The sequence below is a fragment of the Tachypleus tridentatus genome, chromosome 12, assembly GCF_004210375.1.
Source record: "Tachypleus tridentatus isolate NWPU-2018 chromosome 12, ASM421037v1, whole genome shotgun sequence".
Lineage (NCBI taxonomy): Eukaryota > Metazoa > Arthropoda > Merostomata > Xiphosura > Limulidae > Tachypleus > Tachypleus tridentatus.
Window position 1 is genome coordinate 9,263,931 of NC_134836.1, and position 18,138 is coordinate 9,282,068.

Here is an 18,138-nt window from a genome sequence, read left to right on the forward strand (position 1 = left end):
ATAAACTGCTAACCTAGATTTCTTCGCCTAACCAATACTTAAATATTTGCACGTGCTTTCATTCCATATTTTGCTGCTTTAAACCAGCCGCCGTTAATCTGAATGATAAAAACTGAAAATGATTATATTTACTTTTAGCTGAAGCTGTAATAAAAATTTCAAATCGATAGCTTACGTGACGTTTTGCGTAGGTGTGCGTAAAATTTTGGTCAAAAGTGATTGTTTTTTTTGTGCAAAATCAGACCAAATTTGACACTTAATTGTGGGTTGTAAAGACCTATAAGTGTACCAAATTTGGAAAAATCCATGATTGTTAGGTATGTCTTTTCTATCAAATCAGGTTTCCACACTTTCGACACAAAGAGAAAAAAGAAATTGTATTAAAATTGTAAATTTTACACCTCAAATATTTCTTGACGGATTGTCTAATTTGGTACGTAAAGTAACAATCCAGCAGAGCACATCTAGAGAAATGTGTGTAGTTTGAATTACCAGAGTCCGGGATATAGAAAGTGGAAAATCGCTGAACTATTACTCCTGTTAGTAACACAGTTTCCCTTGCAGGTTGTGTTGATCACAAGACACAGTACTACGTGTCCTGATGTCTACACCAGCAAGGTCTTGATTACTAATATTACTCATGTATCTTTAATCGCAACATAAATTAGGTCCAGATTGCTGTGATAACTTCAAACTCTACACTAGCAGAGTCCTGAACACTATCATTCTAGTAGTTATAGTCTCTAACCATCAAGCGTCTGAATACTGACGTTGTCGTAGCAAATATAATCTCCACACCAACGTGGTGGCCTGGCATGACCAAGTGGTTAGAGCGCTAGACTTGAAATCTGAGGGAAGCTTGTGCAAATTCTCGTCCCACCAAACATGCTCGCCCTTTCAACTATGAGGCGTTATAAGTCATGATAAGTCCTACTGTTCGTTTCTAAAAGAGTAGCCTAAGAGTTGGCAGTGAGTGACTAGCTGCCTTCTGTGTAGTCTTACACTGCTAAGTCATGACAACTAGTGCAGATAGTCCTCGTATAGATATGATCGAGATTCGAAAACAAACAAACAAACCAGCATGGTTTTGAACTCTCACATCGTTCCAGTAAGTATAATCTCTACAACAACGATGTTCTGAATATTGACATCGTTCTAGTAATTTTCATTTCCACTTAAACACGGTCCTGAATAGTGACGTTAATTTAGCAAGTATAATCTCAACAGTAAGTCTAAATACTTGAAAAACTTGAGTATTTGTAAAACTCTTGCTTTCGAGAACCTTTAAGAAAGTAAGACGGCACAATGTGGTTAAATATATTCTAATATCAAGTCAATTCAACTGATTTTGTTGAAAACCCCATCTTAGTATGCATGAACTACTACATCTTTATCATTCCTAAAGGTTTGTCTGAAAAATCAGTAATAAGTATTACGGTATTTCATTTCTGCCATTAAAATAATTTTTTCCACATTTTCCTTTCGCGATATCAGAAGAACAAATTTGCAAGAAGATTATTTCTCGGGAGGATTGGGTAAAATGTATTGTTGTTTGAGTGTCTTTTTAGCCATAACTTCTGCCTTTTGCCATTACAATTAGACGTTACATTGCATATTGATTACTTTAGGTTAGAAGCTACATTGCAAACTGGTTGTTTCGGGTCAGATGTTACATTGCATACTGGTTATTTTAGGTTAGATGTTACATTACTACGGTAAGGAATAATATTAGTCGCAAATTACACGTCAGGGCAAACAACAGTCTTTCATTTTAAACATAAGTGAGTCTTGCCAAGCGTAAAGCCTATTGATAGAAAATGACTATATAATGACGTAACAGCATTTTAAAGTTGATTTCCTGATAGTTCAATCAAAAAGTATTCAATTTTGGGGCTGGGGTAGATAGTTTAAATCTTTTCCACTTAGATCTATATCGGCAATAGAGTCCAGGCTTAATTTCGTGAGAGTTTAATATGCTTCAACTGTGTGCGTTATAAATTATAAGACATATTGGAATTGGCCCCGGCTAGTACGGCGGTAAGTCTACAAATTTACAACTCTAAAATCAGCGGTTCGATTCACCTCGGTGGGCACAGGAGATAAGCTGATGTGGCTTTGCTATAAGAAACACACATATATTCGAATATTCGTTCAAAACTGCTAATCTAAATCTCTAGGAATGTTTCTTGCAACAAGCCCACTTCTCTCACCCCACAAAACTGATTCAACCTGACAAGAATCTTAACTGGATGTTCCGAAGCATTAGTTCAGTATCACGTCACAATAATATTAAAGGTCTTCCAACATTCCATAATAAGAGCTGTTTGTTTCAGGACTACCCAAAGGTTAGCTGTCTAGTTTTTGGACCAGAGGTACGTTTGTTTGTTTGTTTATGTATTTCGTGCAAAGTCACTCGAGAGTTATCTGCGCTAGCTGTTCCTAATTTAACAGTGTAAGACTAAAGGGAAAGAAGATAGTCATCACCACCCACCGCCAACTCTTGGACTACTCTTTTACCAAGGAATAGAGGGATTGACTGTCACGTTATAACGCCTCCTACGGCTAAAAGGCCAAATACGTTTGGTGTGACGGAAATTCGATCCCGCGACCCTAAGATTGCGAGTCGAGTGTCTTAACCATCTGGCAATGCTGGCTCTGGACTAGAAGGATTTTTTTTGTCATGCACAAAGCTCCAAAAAGGGCTATCTATGCTCTTCCCACCACGAGTATCGAAACCCGGTTTCTAGCACTATAAGTCAACAGAAATATCATTGCGCAAATGGGGGACAAATAGAAGGAAGAAAGAAAGATAGCTTATCAATAGCATCATCGTTTGTGGGTCGTAAGGGGACGTGAATATTGAATACTAACAACTGAATGCACTAATTAATGGGTCCATAATCTTATACAATATGGTGGTACTTAATCTAATAATGAGCTGTTCTGATTTCAGTTTGTTGTTATATTGCCCAGCACAGATATCGAACACCGGATTTTAACATATAAATCCATAGACTTGCCGCTGTGCCACTGGGTGAAATTCATATAATTATCTCCATATAATAGTAATAAAGAAAAACACACACATGTAAGAAACCTCCAGGAAAAAGTAATGTCATACAGAACATTTTTCTCATCATAAATTTAACAAAACGTTTTAATTTTTGAAAACAATGTGATTGTCTTAGTTTAGAATAATATATTCTGTAAAAATATATGTATTTGTTTTGCATTAATTATTAGTATTAAATACGTTCTCCGTTTCGTTGTTTACTTTAGAGCAAAACTCCAAGGAGACTATCTGCTGTGTCTACCACGGGAAATTGAACTTCAACTTATAGCGTTATAAGTCCGTAAACTTACCACTATTTCATCGATGGACAAAATAGCTCGTATTTTTTCAGTTCAATATTTTATCATAAAATATTCGAAGCCACTACGTGAATAATTCGAACAACAAGTACAAGTAAAACAAAAGACACAAAACACAGTTATTTCACTAGTAAATAAGGTCAAACCTGACATCATAGTTGGTTTGCCAGTCTTTGAATCCAAAGGTTTATGGTTCGTATCCCTTTGTTTCACTTTAAAATCATGGGTGCACTAAAAACGTTACGGTCAAATCATATTATTCGATGAGATAAGAGTTGACACTGGGTGCCGTTGTCTAGCTACCTTCCTTTTTAAGAATATTTCACAAAAACGCTATGAAATCTCTATTTTGCCATATCCATACCTAATTTTGAATGTTTTTGCATTTTATATGCATACTGAAAGAGAGAATAAAAAGTATCATGATATATACTCAATATTTCAGTATCATTATATGTGTTTGTGCAAGTTTAACTACGTATAATGTAATCTTTCTATTAAGTTAAATATAAGTATTTTACAACGTTAGGTTTAAATGTAAGTCATGTACGAGCAGTTCGAGTTTTGTGTTTAAAAGATCTAGTAGTTTGTTGTTTTCATTGAATTATAACAGTTAAACTCAAGAAATAAGTGTGGACGTTATGCAGAAGAAATATTTAAATAAAGAAAAATATCTTAATACGAGGATAAATCAGAAAACAACGTTTAAAAGAAAAATCACCTCAAAATAATAATTGAAGGAAGGATGGAAATACTTATTTCATGGAATTAAATTAATTTATCAACAAAAAGAACTGTGAAATAAATCCGAAAGTAAAGTTTAAAGAGTCAGTTTAACAACAGACAGAAGTAGAAAACATCCGAAAATATAAGAAAAAGTTTTAAGTGGAAATTAATCAAAGTGATGCTAGAAAAAACATTTAAAAAAACGTATCTAACAAAATCAAAATATGTGGCAAGTATTTTGACTCAAGTATGCATCAAACACGCTTCTAGAGTTAGTTTCCACACTTACCAACTTAAAGGATGAGCATCGATAAACATTCTTTGTATTAAATTGTATATATTCTACAATATTTCTAAAAGTAAGCACACAACAAATGTCTATGCTTACTTTCAATGGATTAATGACGTAACTTTTTTGTAACGGTTACAAAACTATTCAATCACTTTCTAAACGTTCATGAACAAAGAAACAGGTTGTTTTATTCCAATTCAACGTATCATTTTCCCTAATCTCAACCATAAAATATCTCTTAAAAGATATATAAGATATTATGATTTTAAAGCACGAATTTTTCTAATTATTTAAATTCATTGAGATCTGTTGCTATAGTTACAGTGTGTCTTTAGAGTACAGGAATATTTTGTAGATAGAAGTGAATACTAAAAAATGCAATGACGTTCTACTTACGTATTTTTGCTTCTCTTCGTTATAAACGCTTACTTTACTTCCGCTATTTAGAGACCACATTGTGTGAATTCTGCCAACTATAATCCCTCAAAACACTGACAGAATGAACACATGTTTACATAGCGAAGGAGTCACTACGAAGGTTTTCTAGTTACAAATAAAATATGCTTTATCTGAAGTTACAGCTTATAATCTTATCTTATTCGTTAATCTTCCATTAAAGTTTGTTTCACGTTTTTGTTGTTTTTTGTTTGTTTTCTCATCTATATATTATGATTCAATGTCTGAGTATGTGTTTCACGCCGTTCGTCCTAAATTGCTAGGTACAAAATGGATCATTTCGGTTCTGAAGTTCGCACATGAGTAAAACTCCTTACTCAAACTTTTATGAAACCCAAGTTGTTTCACGAAAATTCTTTTTACGGAAAATATCCCGAAAGTGGTACCTAACTTTCCCATTGACTTACATTAGAGCACGTTAATAAGTAGGCCTACTAATAACCGTTTGTTACTTGGTTAAGTAAACTTACATTCCAACGTCAATGATAATTAAACTGAAAAGAGAGTAAGTAATCCAAGTATTGAACGGGTATTATAGCAGCCCTGCAAATGTGGGACATAGGCCTACCGGTTCGCTACTTTGAACATATTTTATGTAACGGAGAGTATTTCAATACCTGTTCATATTTACGACAGCGATTTTAGTAATGAATTTATTAAATTGAAGAAAACGAAACAATATTATAACTAGGTAGTTAATTGTCTGTTAAGATTTTTTTATAGATTAAAATGTTTTCTGTAAAACAACCTACGGATTAAAATATAAACACGTTGCCCTCGAGATAAAATTGTATATCATTATTATAATTGTATATTATTGTTGTCTTGAGAATTTTTTGTTGTTATTTACAAAAATACGACGTTGTTGATGTTGTTTTGAATTCAGCACAATGGGCTATGTGTGCTCTGCCCACCACGGGTATCGAAACCCGGTGTTTAGCGGTGTAAATCTGCAGACATGCCGCTGTGCCACTGGGTGGGCATTAAAATACGAATACCTAGAGACGCATGGAAGAATGTTTGTTGCTAAACGCTACACTAGAGACATAGATTAACTTCACGGTAAATTATAACTGGTATCGAAACATGAATTTTAGCATTATGAGCTCCCAAACTTACCGGTAGGCCATCAAACACAGTATAAACGAGAAAAATATGTAAAACTTTGTGACAGAATTTTGTGTTTTACTGTTTTGATAGCTTTTTGTAGTAAAATGGACCCACGAAAAAATTAAAACGTATCTAAAAGAGTTTTGAACCTATTCGAGACAAGCACTTGTAATCTTTCTCACTCAGAGCATCTTTACGTCACAATGACGTCAAAAACTATAGGAAAACAACGTGTACGCAGCCGATCCTAGTGAGAATATTAGTAGAAGGAAGTAAACACACGTTAAATTATATAAACTTACCACCAATTTTCTTTTGGGTCTATTGAATTGCTTCACTTTTCGAAGGATTAATTCTTTACTCATGATCTGGGAACCGAGTAGCATGATTCGTGGTTAATAGGAATGAAACCTGTGCGCGAGAGTTCACGCAGACCGCCCTAGACACTACACATCTATCGGTATTGATCGTCTGAGAAGTAGTACTGGCCTAATCTCCGCACACAACTCTGCTCGTGATCACCCATGAGGTACTAAAAACACTTCGTACGACAAACGAAATTAACATTACACTTTAAACACAAGGGGACAGTTGTCTAATTAATATTCCAAGGGACAAAATGGAAAGTGTTCCCCTAAATATTACACGGTTTATAGTACAGGTCCATAAACGAAAAGCTACAAAATAGTTACAATTTTTTACGAAAATAAACATCCTCACAAATCCATTCTAGGAATTAGTATGTGATTATCATGCCAGATTGTTAGACACGTTGTTCGTTCTTCGTCCTGGGCTATTGTTTCACTGTTTTTTTTACTGAATGAAACGATATATGATATTAATCGGCTTCTCCTCTCTGACGATAATAAAGCATCTGACACTAATAAGTCACGCTATTTTATGCTCTGAAGCATTAACCTTTCACCTCTGATAAATATAAACTATGCTTTTGAAAGACAAATACTTGCACTTGGTGAAAACACCAAAACATTACACACGACGATACGCATATCTATTAAACACGTGTAACTAAACTAAATTGTAAGCGACGTTAGTACATTCTGAAAGACTAAACAATATGGTTCACCAAAGCATCGCTAGCAGTGTTTTCCTCTACTCTGGATTTATCACCAGGAAGAACAGATCTTTTCGATCGTCTTACACGACCAAAGTTGACGTCTACAGTGCGCTCTTCTTTCAGAAAATACGTTAAAGTGTATTGTATAGCATGGTGATGTAAAGAAACAGTATTTTCTTGAATTACACCAGTAACACGTACATTTCTCAAAATTATTCTTAAAACCAGCAATAATAATGATAATAATTCAATGGGATGATTATGAAGAAAACGCCCCATTTCCATGGAAATAAAGATTCACCTCAGAATCATAAGTTTCATTCAGGATGGTTTGTTCATGACAAAGACTGCGCCAAAAACAACCAAGTATTTCTCTTTCAGTATCAAGAGGGTTCGGGCCACACGTCGGGCGATGTATTTGCCCACCGCTAGTACAGCGGTATGTCCACTGATTTATACCGCTAAAATCAGGGGTTCGATTCCCCTCGGTGGGCTTAGCAGATAGCCCGATGTGGCTTTGCTATAATAAAAATACACTCAGTATTAAGAGACTGGTGAGCCGAAAAAGAGCGTATCAATTAAACAGTTATGGCGAGGATCAACTACTATGGTCCAGAGAAGATGTTGCGCTGATTGTACACTTTACACTATCTACAATCTTCTTACTCTCTTGAAAGATACTTGTAATTTGTAGTGAGCTTTGATAAAGTTTTGTTGTCTTAGCAAATTGAGTTCTTAAGGTATAATAATTTTAACTATTCTAACTGACGAACTGTGGCTTAAAATTATCAACATAACACTTTGTTAATGTTTCAACCAGTTACGTCCTCCGCTGGTACAGCGGCAATTCTACGGATTTACAACGCTAAAACCAGGAATTCGATTCCTCTAAGTGAACTCAGCAGATAGTCCGATGTGACTTTGCTATATGAAGACACAGATATATTCAATCATTTACAGGGAAAATATGAAATCAGTAAGTTTTACGTTTCAGAAAGTAGATATAATTGCGAGTTTTTATGGCACGAGAACCAGAGGAAGGCGGAATAAAACTAACAAACACCGATAATAAACAAAAACTAAAGAAATAAAATATTATCACACACACATTCAGAAAAAAGGTGGGGTAAATTAACAAATAAATTGCAATGAAAGACAAAGAAAGAAGAGACAATGAAATTACATACGCCTGGTGACAAACAAATAGAGATTTGTGTGTTTGAAATAAGCTATACAATAGGCTATCTGTACTCTGCTAACTCCAGGTATCGAAACCCTGTTTCTTGCGGCGTGAGTCCGTAAACGTGCCGCTGTATCATTGGGGGAGCACTAAGATAGGAAAGTTATCGTACATAAAAAATCAGAGAGAAAAAATTGATGTAACTTCTTATTGTAAACTAGCATGAGAGAAAATTAAATGATAAATTAGTTGCATTTCGAATGTGACAGTTTAATTTGGCATTTTTCAATTTTAATAAAGTTAAAATGTCTTCATAACTGATTAAACTTGTCTGGTTAAAAACAACAGTATCACTCATGCGTTTATGTTGGACAGTTAAAATATTTTGTACTTATTAACAGTTAGCCGCTTGTTATTTATTTTTTTCCAGTGTTAAAATTACATTAAATATACGGGGTGTATAACAACACGAGTGGTACATTTTCTACTAAGTGTACAGGTATATAACGACATATAAGTGGTTCATTTTCTACCAAGTATGCAGGTATATGTGTTTGTGTTTTCCTTATTGCAAAACCCCATCGGGCTATCTGCTGAGCCCACCGATGGGAATCGAACCCCCTGATTTTAGCGTTGTAAATCTGTAGACTTACTACTGTACTAGCGGAAGACGTACAGGTATATAGCACCATATCAGTGGTACATATTTTACTAAGTACTTTAAACTTTGAAAATCGTGATTTAAAAAACAAATGAGTCGTCTCTTAAGTTAGCAAAATAATTTGTTTTGTTTTGAATTTCGCGCTAAACTACACGAGAACTAACTGAGATAGCTGTCCCTCATTTAGTAGTGACAGACTAGTCATCACCACCTACCACTAATTCTTGGGATACTTTTTTTTTTATCAATAAATAGTGGGATTGACCATAAGAGTATAAAACCCTCTCTCCACGACTAAAATGGCAAGCATGTTTGATAGGACAGGGATTCGAAACCGTAACCCTCAGCAAAATGGCGTTCACACCGTTTTCCAGTAACCCTATCGAGATGGGTCTTTTTATGGTCACAGGTCAGAGGGCATTTTATTACGTTTGTATACTTACATTCAAAATTTCATTGAACTATTATTCTATAAATTTATGTCAGTAAGTTTGATGTCAAACTGTAGAATATAATTTAGATTTTATTATGAGTCATTCGCTAGTTTCTTCATTTAAACGTAAATGCTAAAAAATAAATCCTATATATCGATTGTTGTTTGTCACATGGTATGATGAATGCAGCATTAATTCAAATTAGGTATTTGTGATGTACAAAATCAAAATTTATAGTTTCTTACAATTTAGGAGCTCTAATTACCGATATTGATATATATAAGTATCCTTTATTATATTCGCTGAGATATCGCTCATGTACTAAATCAAAAACACTGGCTCTGCTCACCTTTTTCCCATTTTGGAAAAGCTCTATTATATACACTTACTTCTGTCTATGACATTTTGCTAACTAATAAAAAGCTCAGAATGTCCCTAGTGGCTTTTGTAGCTATCTTCAAGTTTTACGATGTCATATTGTTCTTTCAATATAAATCTTAAACAGGTAAGTTGATTCGTTAGTGGGCTCGACATTTCATATCCTTTAGACCCAAATATAGTTTAGTTACTAAGCTTTATAAATTATAGTGAAATTCTATGGTATTGTTATAATAATTTATGATTTTTTGTCATGTCAAATTATGTATATAAAACGCTAAAAATGGCGTCCACACCGTTTATCAACAATCTTGTGTACCCTATCAGTTATTACTTGCTTATGTTCAGATGATTGGTCCATTACAATCGTGTATGAATATGTGCAGTTTTAACTAGTGAAATAAGTCAGTGCTTATTTTGAATAAAATATTAGTTTGTGTGTGTAACAGATGTTTAGTTTAACTTAATTTTAGACTAATCTAACCAGAAACTAACACCATCTCTCCTTCCCTAACTACTACAAGACATTTGGTGCTCTCAAAGAGGTCTCGTGTTGATATTCTACTGTATAGAACTATGAGTGAAGAAGCTCTTTGATTTTCGTTTCATCTAATTGTGAATCTACACATAGACTTGATACGCTTGCTGGAAATACAACTAATAAAAACTATCTACCTGCAATACAAAGATAACGATATTGTGAGTTTTAACTTTGTCTACTTTTAGGGATTGTTACTAACGTGTGACAATAAAGTAAATATCTGATAATGTATTAACCAATTTTCAGAGTTTCAAAATTTGACTCTTATATTTCTTTAAGTTTAGCAGAGAAAAATATAAAATGCCTTCAAACCCTAATCACTTGCAAAAAATATAAAACATTTGTTATAAAAATTCTGATAATGCTCCATATACTTATATTCTTATCTTATTCAGGAACAGTATTTGAAATTACTAACATTCACATTATGTGTAAAACAAAAAGAAACTCCTTTGTGTTTTTTTATGTTATATGATATTGGATGATTTTCGGGTTCAAGATCACAACCGACGAACTGAAACGACTCTTAAACTTTAAAATAGGTTGTAATTCTTGCCACTTTTCTAGTGGTCAGTGTGTAAATATTCATTCAGTCCAATTTGTTTATTTTGTTGTTAGATGTCAAGTTATGCAGTGATTTATCTGTGAAGTACACACCACTAGTATTGAACCAGGATTTCAGCGGTGATGTCCTCAGACTTACCTCTGACCCACTGGGGGACAACAACCGAATTTCCAAGTATGTATGTATCATCTAAAGGGACTTCATATTATTTCTAAACCCTTGTTCGTCTAGGGTAAAACAGGATTAAATCGTAAAACTACAAATTAATAAGAAACAAAACAAACAGAGATATCAAGAATATTTGATGATGACTCATTCAAAAATTATTAGTATTAATACAAGAAAGATGTTAATTCGTTATCATTCTGGTAAATAGCTCTGAAGCTGTACAATATGGAGACGACACATGAACATAAAAATAAATCCACCCATTTCTCCGTAAGTCTTTCTTTAAAAAAACAACAAACATTTATGCAACTAGACTATATTTCAGAAAGAGACTGAAATATCAGATATATTACGGTCCATTTAGCTGGAAAAAATTAGTCTGAGAGAAAGAGAAAAGTGGTCTCAAGATGGATTTTAACAGCAACATGCTTTTGTCTCCACTCCTGGTATTTGAAGCAAAAAAGCGAAAACTGATTAGAATTTTTACTTGTTTACGTAGGAAGAAGTATATTTTAGATATAGCATTCTAAATAATGGGCTAGAATTAGCCCTTGTCAAAAAAACAACAACAAAAATTGAACAGTACTGACATAGCAAGCACGATTAACTATAAACTCTGCCGAATATGAAAGTTCTTCGATGCAATAATTTAAAATAAATCTGAAGAAATAGGTGTAACTAGCATGCATCTATAATGATGATAATAGAAAAATAAGGTATATTAAATTAAGTGTAATCTTTTAAACAGTCACATCCAATAAACTAAACAAGACTGTAGGATTTGATGAACAAATAACTTTGAAACGATTTTTTTACATTGTTGGGAGAGTGACTGTTTGATAATTGTTTTTTAGATTGTTGTGAAAGTGGATTTTGAAAAATATTCCTTATTTTGTTGGAAGAGTGATCATTGAAGAAATGTTTTCTCTCTACACTGTTAGCACAGTGACTTTTGGTAAACGTTTTTTACATTCGTGGCAGAGTGACTTTTGAAAAACGTTTTAACATTGTTGAAACAGTGAATATTTAAAAAAATAGTTTTACACATTGTTATGATAGTAACTCTTGAGAAAAACGTCTTCTACCTTGTTGGGTTTGGTTTGGTTTGCTTTGAATTTCGCGTAAAGCTTTGCGAGGGCTATCTGCGCTAGCCATACCTAATTTAGCAGTCTAAGACTAGAGGGAAGGCAACTAGTCATCACCACCCACCGCCAACTCTTGGGTTACTCTTTTACCAACGAATAGCGAGATTGACCGTCACATTATAACACCCGCCCCTACAACTAAAAGGGCAAACATGCTTGGTGTGACGGGGATTCGAACCCGCGACCCTCGGGTTACAAGTCGAGTGACTAACCACCTGGCCATGATGGGCCACCTTGTTGGGAAAATGATTACTGAAAAAGCGTTTTGATAATGTTAGTGACTTTTTGAAAAACGCTTTTTTACATTGTTGTGAGAGTGTATTTTGAAATGCATTTTATGCATTGTTTGGAGAGTGACTTTTATCAAATGTTTTCTATATTGTTGGGAAAGTGATTATTGAAAAAAATGAAAAAAGAGGCAGGGGGAAAACGTTTCCCACATTGTTGGGAGAGATAGTACTGAAAACGTTTTCTACGTTGTTATTGTTTAGCAAGTGCCTTTTGAAAATATGTTTTATGCGTTGTTGGGAGAGCGACTGTTGAGAAAAGTTTTCTGCATTGTTTGTTAAGACAATATATTTTGAAGAATGTTTCATAAGTTATTGGGAGAGAAGATATTGAAAAACCTTCTCTACATTGTTTGGTGAGTGAATTTGAAAAATGTTTTCTACATTGTTGGAGAGTAACTATTTGAAAAAAAAAGGTTTAAATTATGGGGAGACTGACTATTGTTGTAGGTTTTCTACATTTGGGAAAGGGGCCATTGAAAACGTTTTCGGATTGTTGGGTGACTGACTTTTGATAAACGTTTTAAACAATGTTAAGAGAGTTACTTTTGAGAAACATTTTCTACGTTGTTGGGAGAATAACTATTGATAAGACGTTTTCTATGTTGCTTTCAATAAAGACATTTTTATATCATCGTTACGATTGAATCGCCTTTTCTAAGCTAGCAAAACATGCTTGCAATTAATTATATTTATCGTAATAAACTATTATAAAGCCTTCCATTTTTTACAGTACATTTTTTATTAGTCCCTTAGATTGCTTTTTTTTCAAGGAAAAAGTGTAATAGTATTTCAACCACAACATGTCCGCCATATCAGTTGCCGACGAAAAATATAAAAGGCTTAATATTAATGTGTCACACTATTCTTATTTTGCAGTTAAAGGTTTTAAAACTGATATATCTGATACTGTTTCACAGCGATTTAAATGATATGCTGTACAAGTATTCAACTGTTTAGAAATTAATATAAGTGATACTTCGTAAAAGAAATAAACTTACTCCATTAGACTCTACAGATTTATTTTTACAGGTTATTTCGTTGTTTTAAAGCACAAAGCCACACTATGGGCTACCTGTGCTATACCTACCAGTGATGGATGACTGGATATACAACTTGGGAAAAACAGAAATTCTGACAGGGGAAGAATGGTTATCAGTTATAACATTCATTTAGAGAATAAGAAACACTTAATTTTTAATATGGAAAGTTTCTAATGAATCTTGGACACAAGTAAAATATTTTTTGTTTGGGGCATTTATTCATTTACACTAGCCGTCATTGTGGCGATTTAGTCTTAAAACCGAAAAACTGAATTGACCCTTACTTGTATAACGCGCTCACAGCTGAAATATTTGCATTTACTCAATGATATCGCAACGTGAGTCTTGAACCTTTAGTAATACAGCCAGATATGCTAACCACTAGGCTTCACCGTGCCCTACGTGAAACAGGATTTGAATCGGGTACACTTTGATGAATAAAGCTCTTATCAAGCATACCAAACGTAATTTAACTGAACACAAGTTACTATGAGTTTTGTAAATACATTCAATCTTTACCGCACGCAAAACACAATTCGTGAATCATTTATTTAAATAACAATGGTTCAGATTCACACTGCAGGTAATATTCGTTTCTTTTATCAAAATATTCAAAGACTTTCATATAACACTTTTTATTGTGTCTATACAGCACGCTAGAACTCCTGTTTACACAAAATTTATGTTGATCATATCTCTATTATAAGTTTCTTTTACACATTTTGTCGGTTAGCTGCGAGATTGGTTAATTATTCTTTTGTCGTAAGATATTACCGACACGTAGAAGATTTTTTGTTGTTGTTGTTTCTTTGCTTAGTTTCACATAGGCAACAGTTTTTATAAATATCAGGTCATCCCATAAGTAATGTCTGAAAATTTATTACAGAAAGTGCATCATCAGTTCTGTCTTTGTAGAAAGCTTTAATGATAAAAATATGTAGTAGGACGTGTATAAAAATGTTCAGAGAAATAAAAGAAAGTAACCCAACTCCACTTTTTCAAATCATTAATCAAATAAACTCTTATGAAGATAGACGTGTCTGAGGAGCACATGAGGTATATAATGCTTTGCGAGTTTAAAAAAGGCAACAGTGCAGCAGAAACTACACGAAATATTCAAGGTGTTTATGTTGCGGAGTCTCTCAATGAAAGAAAATGTCGAAGGTGGTTTCAGAGGTTCAGGTCAGGTGACTACAGCTTAAGTAATGCGCCACGTTCAGGCTGTCCTGTTGAGTTTAATGATGACTTGCTGTGGCTGCACTTGATGAAGATTGTGCTGTAACAGTTGAAGAACTAGCACAGAAGCTTAATTCAATCCATTCAACAGTTCACTCATCTGCAACAGCTTGGATAGGTGTCAAAAGTTGGAAAATGGGTCTCCCCATGATTTTAGAGAACCCAACATTAGAGTAAGAGTGGACATTTGCACTTCTCTGCTCTCTCATGAACGTAACTCACCTTTTTTGGACAGGTTAGTGATTGGAGATGAGAAATGGATATATTATATACACGTTAAGCGCCGCAGACAATGGCTCAGAGCAGGTAAACTGGATCAAGCACAGCCTAAAATAGACCTCCACCCTACGAAAGTCTTGTTAAGCATTTGGTGTGATATTCTTGGTGTGAACCACTTTGAGTTGCTGCCACTCAGTGTAATGATTGCATGAGGCTTCTATTGTCAACAGTTATAGCACTTGAATGTTGCACTGATAGAAAAGAGGCCTGCTTTGATCAATCATGAAGATGTTGTGTTACACCAGGATATTGCATGGCTCCATATAACTAGGATTACATCTGCAAAATTTGAAGAGCTAGAATGAGAAAACCTTCCACATCCTCTTTATTCTCCAGACCTTGTCCCATCTGAGTATCATATATTCCGTAGTTTGCACAACTAATTTGATAGAAAACACGAATACTCGTATGTCAAAACTATACCCTCTCTATATTATTTTCCTCTAAACTCCAAGAATTTTATAGAATTGGCATTCAGAAGCTTGTAAATCGTTGACAAGAATTAATTAATAATAATGTAGCATACATTATTGATTAAGTAACATTAAAGGCGTTTGAAATCCTTTCTCTTTTTCTGAACCTAAAATCGGACATTACTTAAGAGATGGCTTGATATATGCTGAGACACATGTGGCCTAACAACAATGTCTGCCGAGATAAACGTGTAAACCAACAACAATGTCGGAGAAGGCAAATATTCCACATATTCACATTTCTGAAACAATAATTGGGGAAAGTTCAAAAAATACAGAAAGCATTCTTAATGTATTATACTTCTAATATAAAAATTAAAATTCATATTGAAAGGATTATAAAGCGCATGGTAAAATTTCCCTTTTTCTGTTAAAAAATTAACTGCCTCCCATAATCACTCAAGAACAGTCACTATTTGTTTAGAACTGGTACTGATGTTTTCTTCGATTGACGAGAGTTAATAACTCACCTAACACTATGTAAAGCTCTTTTTGTCGTTACATGTTATACGTATTGTGTTATATGTTGAGGAAGAATAGAGATTTGGTATTTTTGGTTTAGACAAGTAATTTTTTCTGTTAACGTGTTTGAACCCATGATCCCAGTGGCATGTCTGCACCCTTACAACACTGGAAATAGGGTGTCCTTAGAAACGAGAAGGTCAGTCAACCTGAATTTATTTTTTATATAAAGTCAGTGAAATTTTAGCAAAATCTTAAAATATAAACAAAGAAACTTTTCTTGCCTATCCTTTAGGTAATTCCTAGTCATTTGCTTCTTTATTTCAACGCAAAATTTCAAAATATGTTTGTTTTGGGCCCCGGCATGGCCAAGCGTGTTAAGGCGTGCGACTCGTAATCTAAGGGTCGCGGGTTCGCATCCCCTTCGCCCCAAACATGCTCGCTCTTTCAGCCGTGGTGGCGTTATAATGTTACGGTCAATCCCACTATTCGTTGGTAAAAGAGTAGCCCAAGTGGGTGGTGGGTAGTGATGACTAGCTGCCTTCCCTCTAGTCTTACACTGCTAAATTAGGGACGGCTAGCACAGATAGCCCTCGAGTAGCTTTGTGCGAAATTCAAAACAAACAAACAATGTTTGTTTGCCGCAAAACTACATAATCGGATTCTGCGTTCTAGCCATCACAACGGATAAACCCCGAGTTTTATTGTTGTATGTCCACAAACTTACCGCTGACCCACTATGGAAATGCATGATGATTATCTGCAGTGTTCACAGCAAGAACTGTACCCTGAATCTCAGTGTTATAAGCCAACAAACGACTTTCATCCACTAAGGTTGTTTTCGTCATTTTAGTAATTTTACTTTTTACCTTTTTTTAACCGTACTTTACTTTTTCTGATAATTATCTAGAGATTATTTCAAAATGTAATTAAAGTTTCTTTCTTTAAGAACTAGTAAAACATAGAAGAAAACCAATGGGCTACTAAAAATATTTAATTACATATGTTTTACCGGCAGACCTTCAACTATTAGTAGGAAAACTGTAATCCGAAGTAGTTTATTTATTCCACTGGAAAGAAACAAAATCACATTTTAAGTCATAATGTGCTTTCCTGCTCTCCAGGCCCCCCGCTAGTACAGCGGTATGTCTACGGATTTACAACGCTAAAATCAGGGGTTCGATTCCCCTCGGTGGGCTCAGCAGATAGCCTATGTGGCTTTGCTATAAGAAAAACACACACACACTGCTCACCAGAAAGGTTAATTTTATTTTTTTATTGTTCAACTGTACCGTGCAGAATACAGGGAAATGTGAAATTCTGTGTTAAAATATTGCGCTGAAAATGGGAAGAAGTACCTTATTGTGTGAACTGAATGGACTAAAATATTCTAAAAAACAATTATTTATATCATTTTAATAAAGCAGAGAAATACCAGTATACAACAGACTGGGGCGGGACTATTGGCAAAGGCGACATTTCATTCCCCTAACAGTAATTATGTAACCCCACAAACTCCAGTTAAAATGTTTGAATGTTAAGCGATGGAAATACTGCTGTATATTTCCATCTATGTCAGTTGATTTATTTCACAAACTAACAAGTTATAAATGATAGATATTTAATATGTCGATCCAGGGCACCAAAAAACCCACTTGTTTTCCAAATAGCAGACCATACAACCGTTCCCTAACGACAGTTTTAACACTTACAATTTCAAATAATATGAATGTTAATTAATTTGGTCGGCAGTATTAATCGCTAACGGAATAACAAAACCCAATAATATAAAACACTTGTTAACTCTCATATTTCGTATAAAGGTTTTTGCCCTAAAATGTTTTAAGTATTTCAATAATGAATTAAGGACCTGTGTTACCTTATCGACTATAAATTCTGGTAGTTGTACTACTTTTCACGTGGACCATTCAATATTGGAATACAGACCACATTACCTATGTAAAAAAGACAAAAACATGGGAATACTGGCCACATTGACTTAGTAAAAACGTTGGAGTACAGATTACATTTTCTCCAGTAAATATCCTGAATATTGTAGTGTACAGAGTACATTGATTAGGCACAGGTGCCAATTACCGGAGTTTAGAGATAGAGTATTGAAATACAAAGTTCACCGATTAATAATATTCAACCCAAACATACCTGAACAAATGTTTTCCCATTGTTTCAGCTCAGAAATTCTTTATGTTAAAATATTTTCTAAGAAATGAGCAGAATAAGGAGGAGACTTC

The 18,138-nt window shown here is 34.3% G+C and overlaps 1 protein-coding gene across 8 annotated transcripts in view; it reads right to left on the bottom strand.

Annotated features, from left to right (window-relative positions):
• LOC143234107 (voltage-dependent L-type calcium channel subunit beta-2-like) overlaps nucleotides 1-18,138 on the bottom strand; it is a 178,555-nt gene that overhangs the window by 96,398 nt on the left and 64,019 nt on the right. Inside the window, exon 1 of one of the 8 annotated variants that reach the window (XM_076471176.1) lies at nucleotides 6,259-6,465. The exons of the other annotated variants lie outside the window; for them this stretch is intronic. Within the exon in view, the coding sequence (XP_076327291.1) occupies nucleotides 6,259-6,342 (84 nt within the window). The 5' untranslated portion in view covers nucleotides 6,343-6,465. Of the gene's footprint in view, nucleotides 1-6,258; nucleotides 6,466-18,138 lie in introns of those variants that run through there. 8 annotated transcript variants of the gene reach the window in all.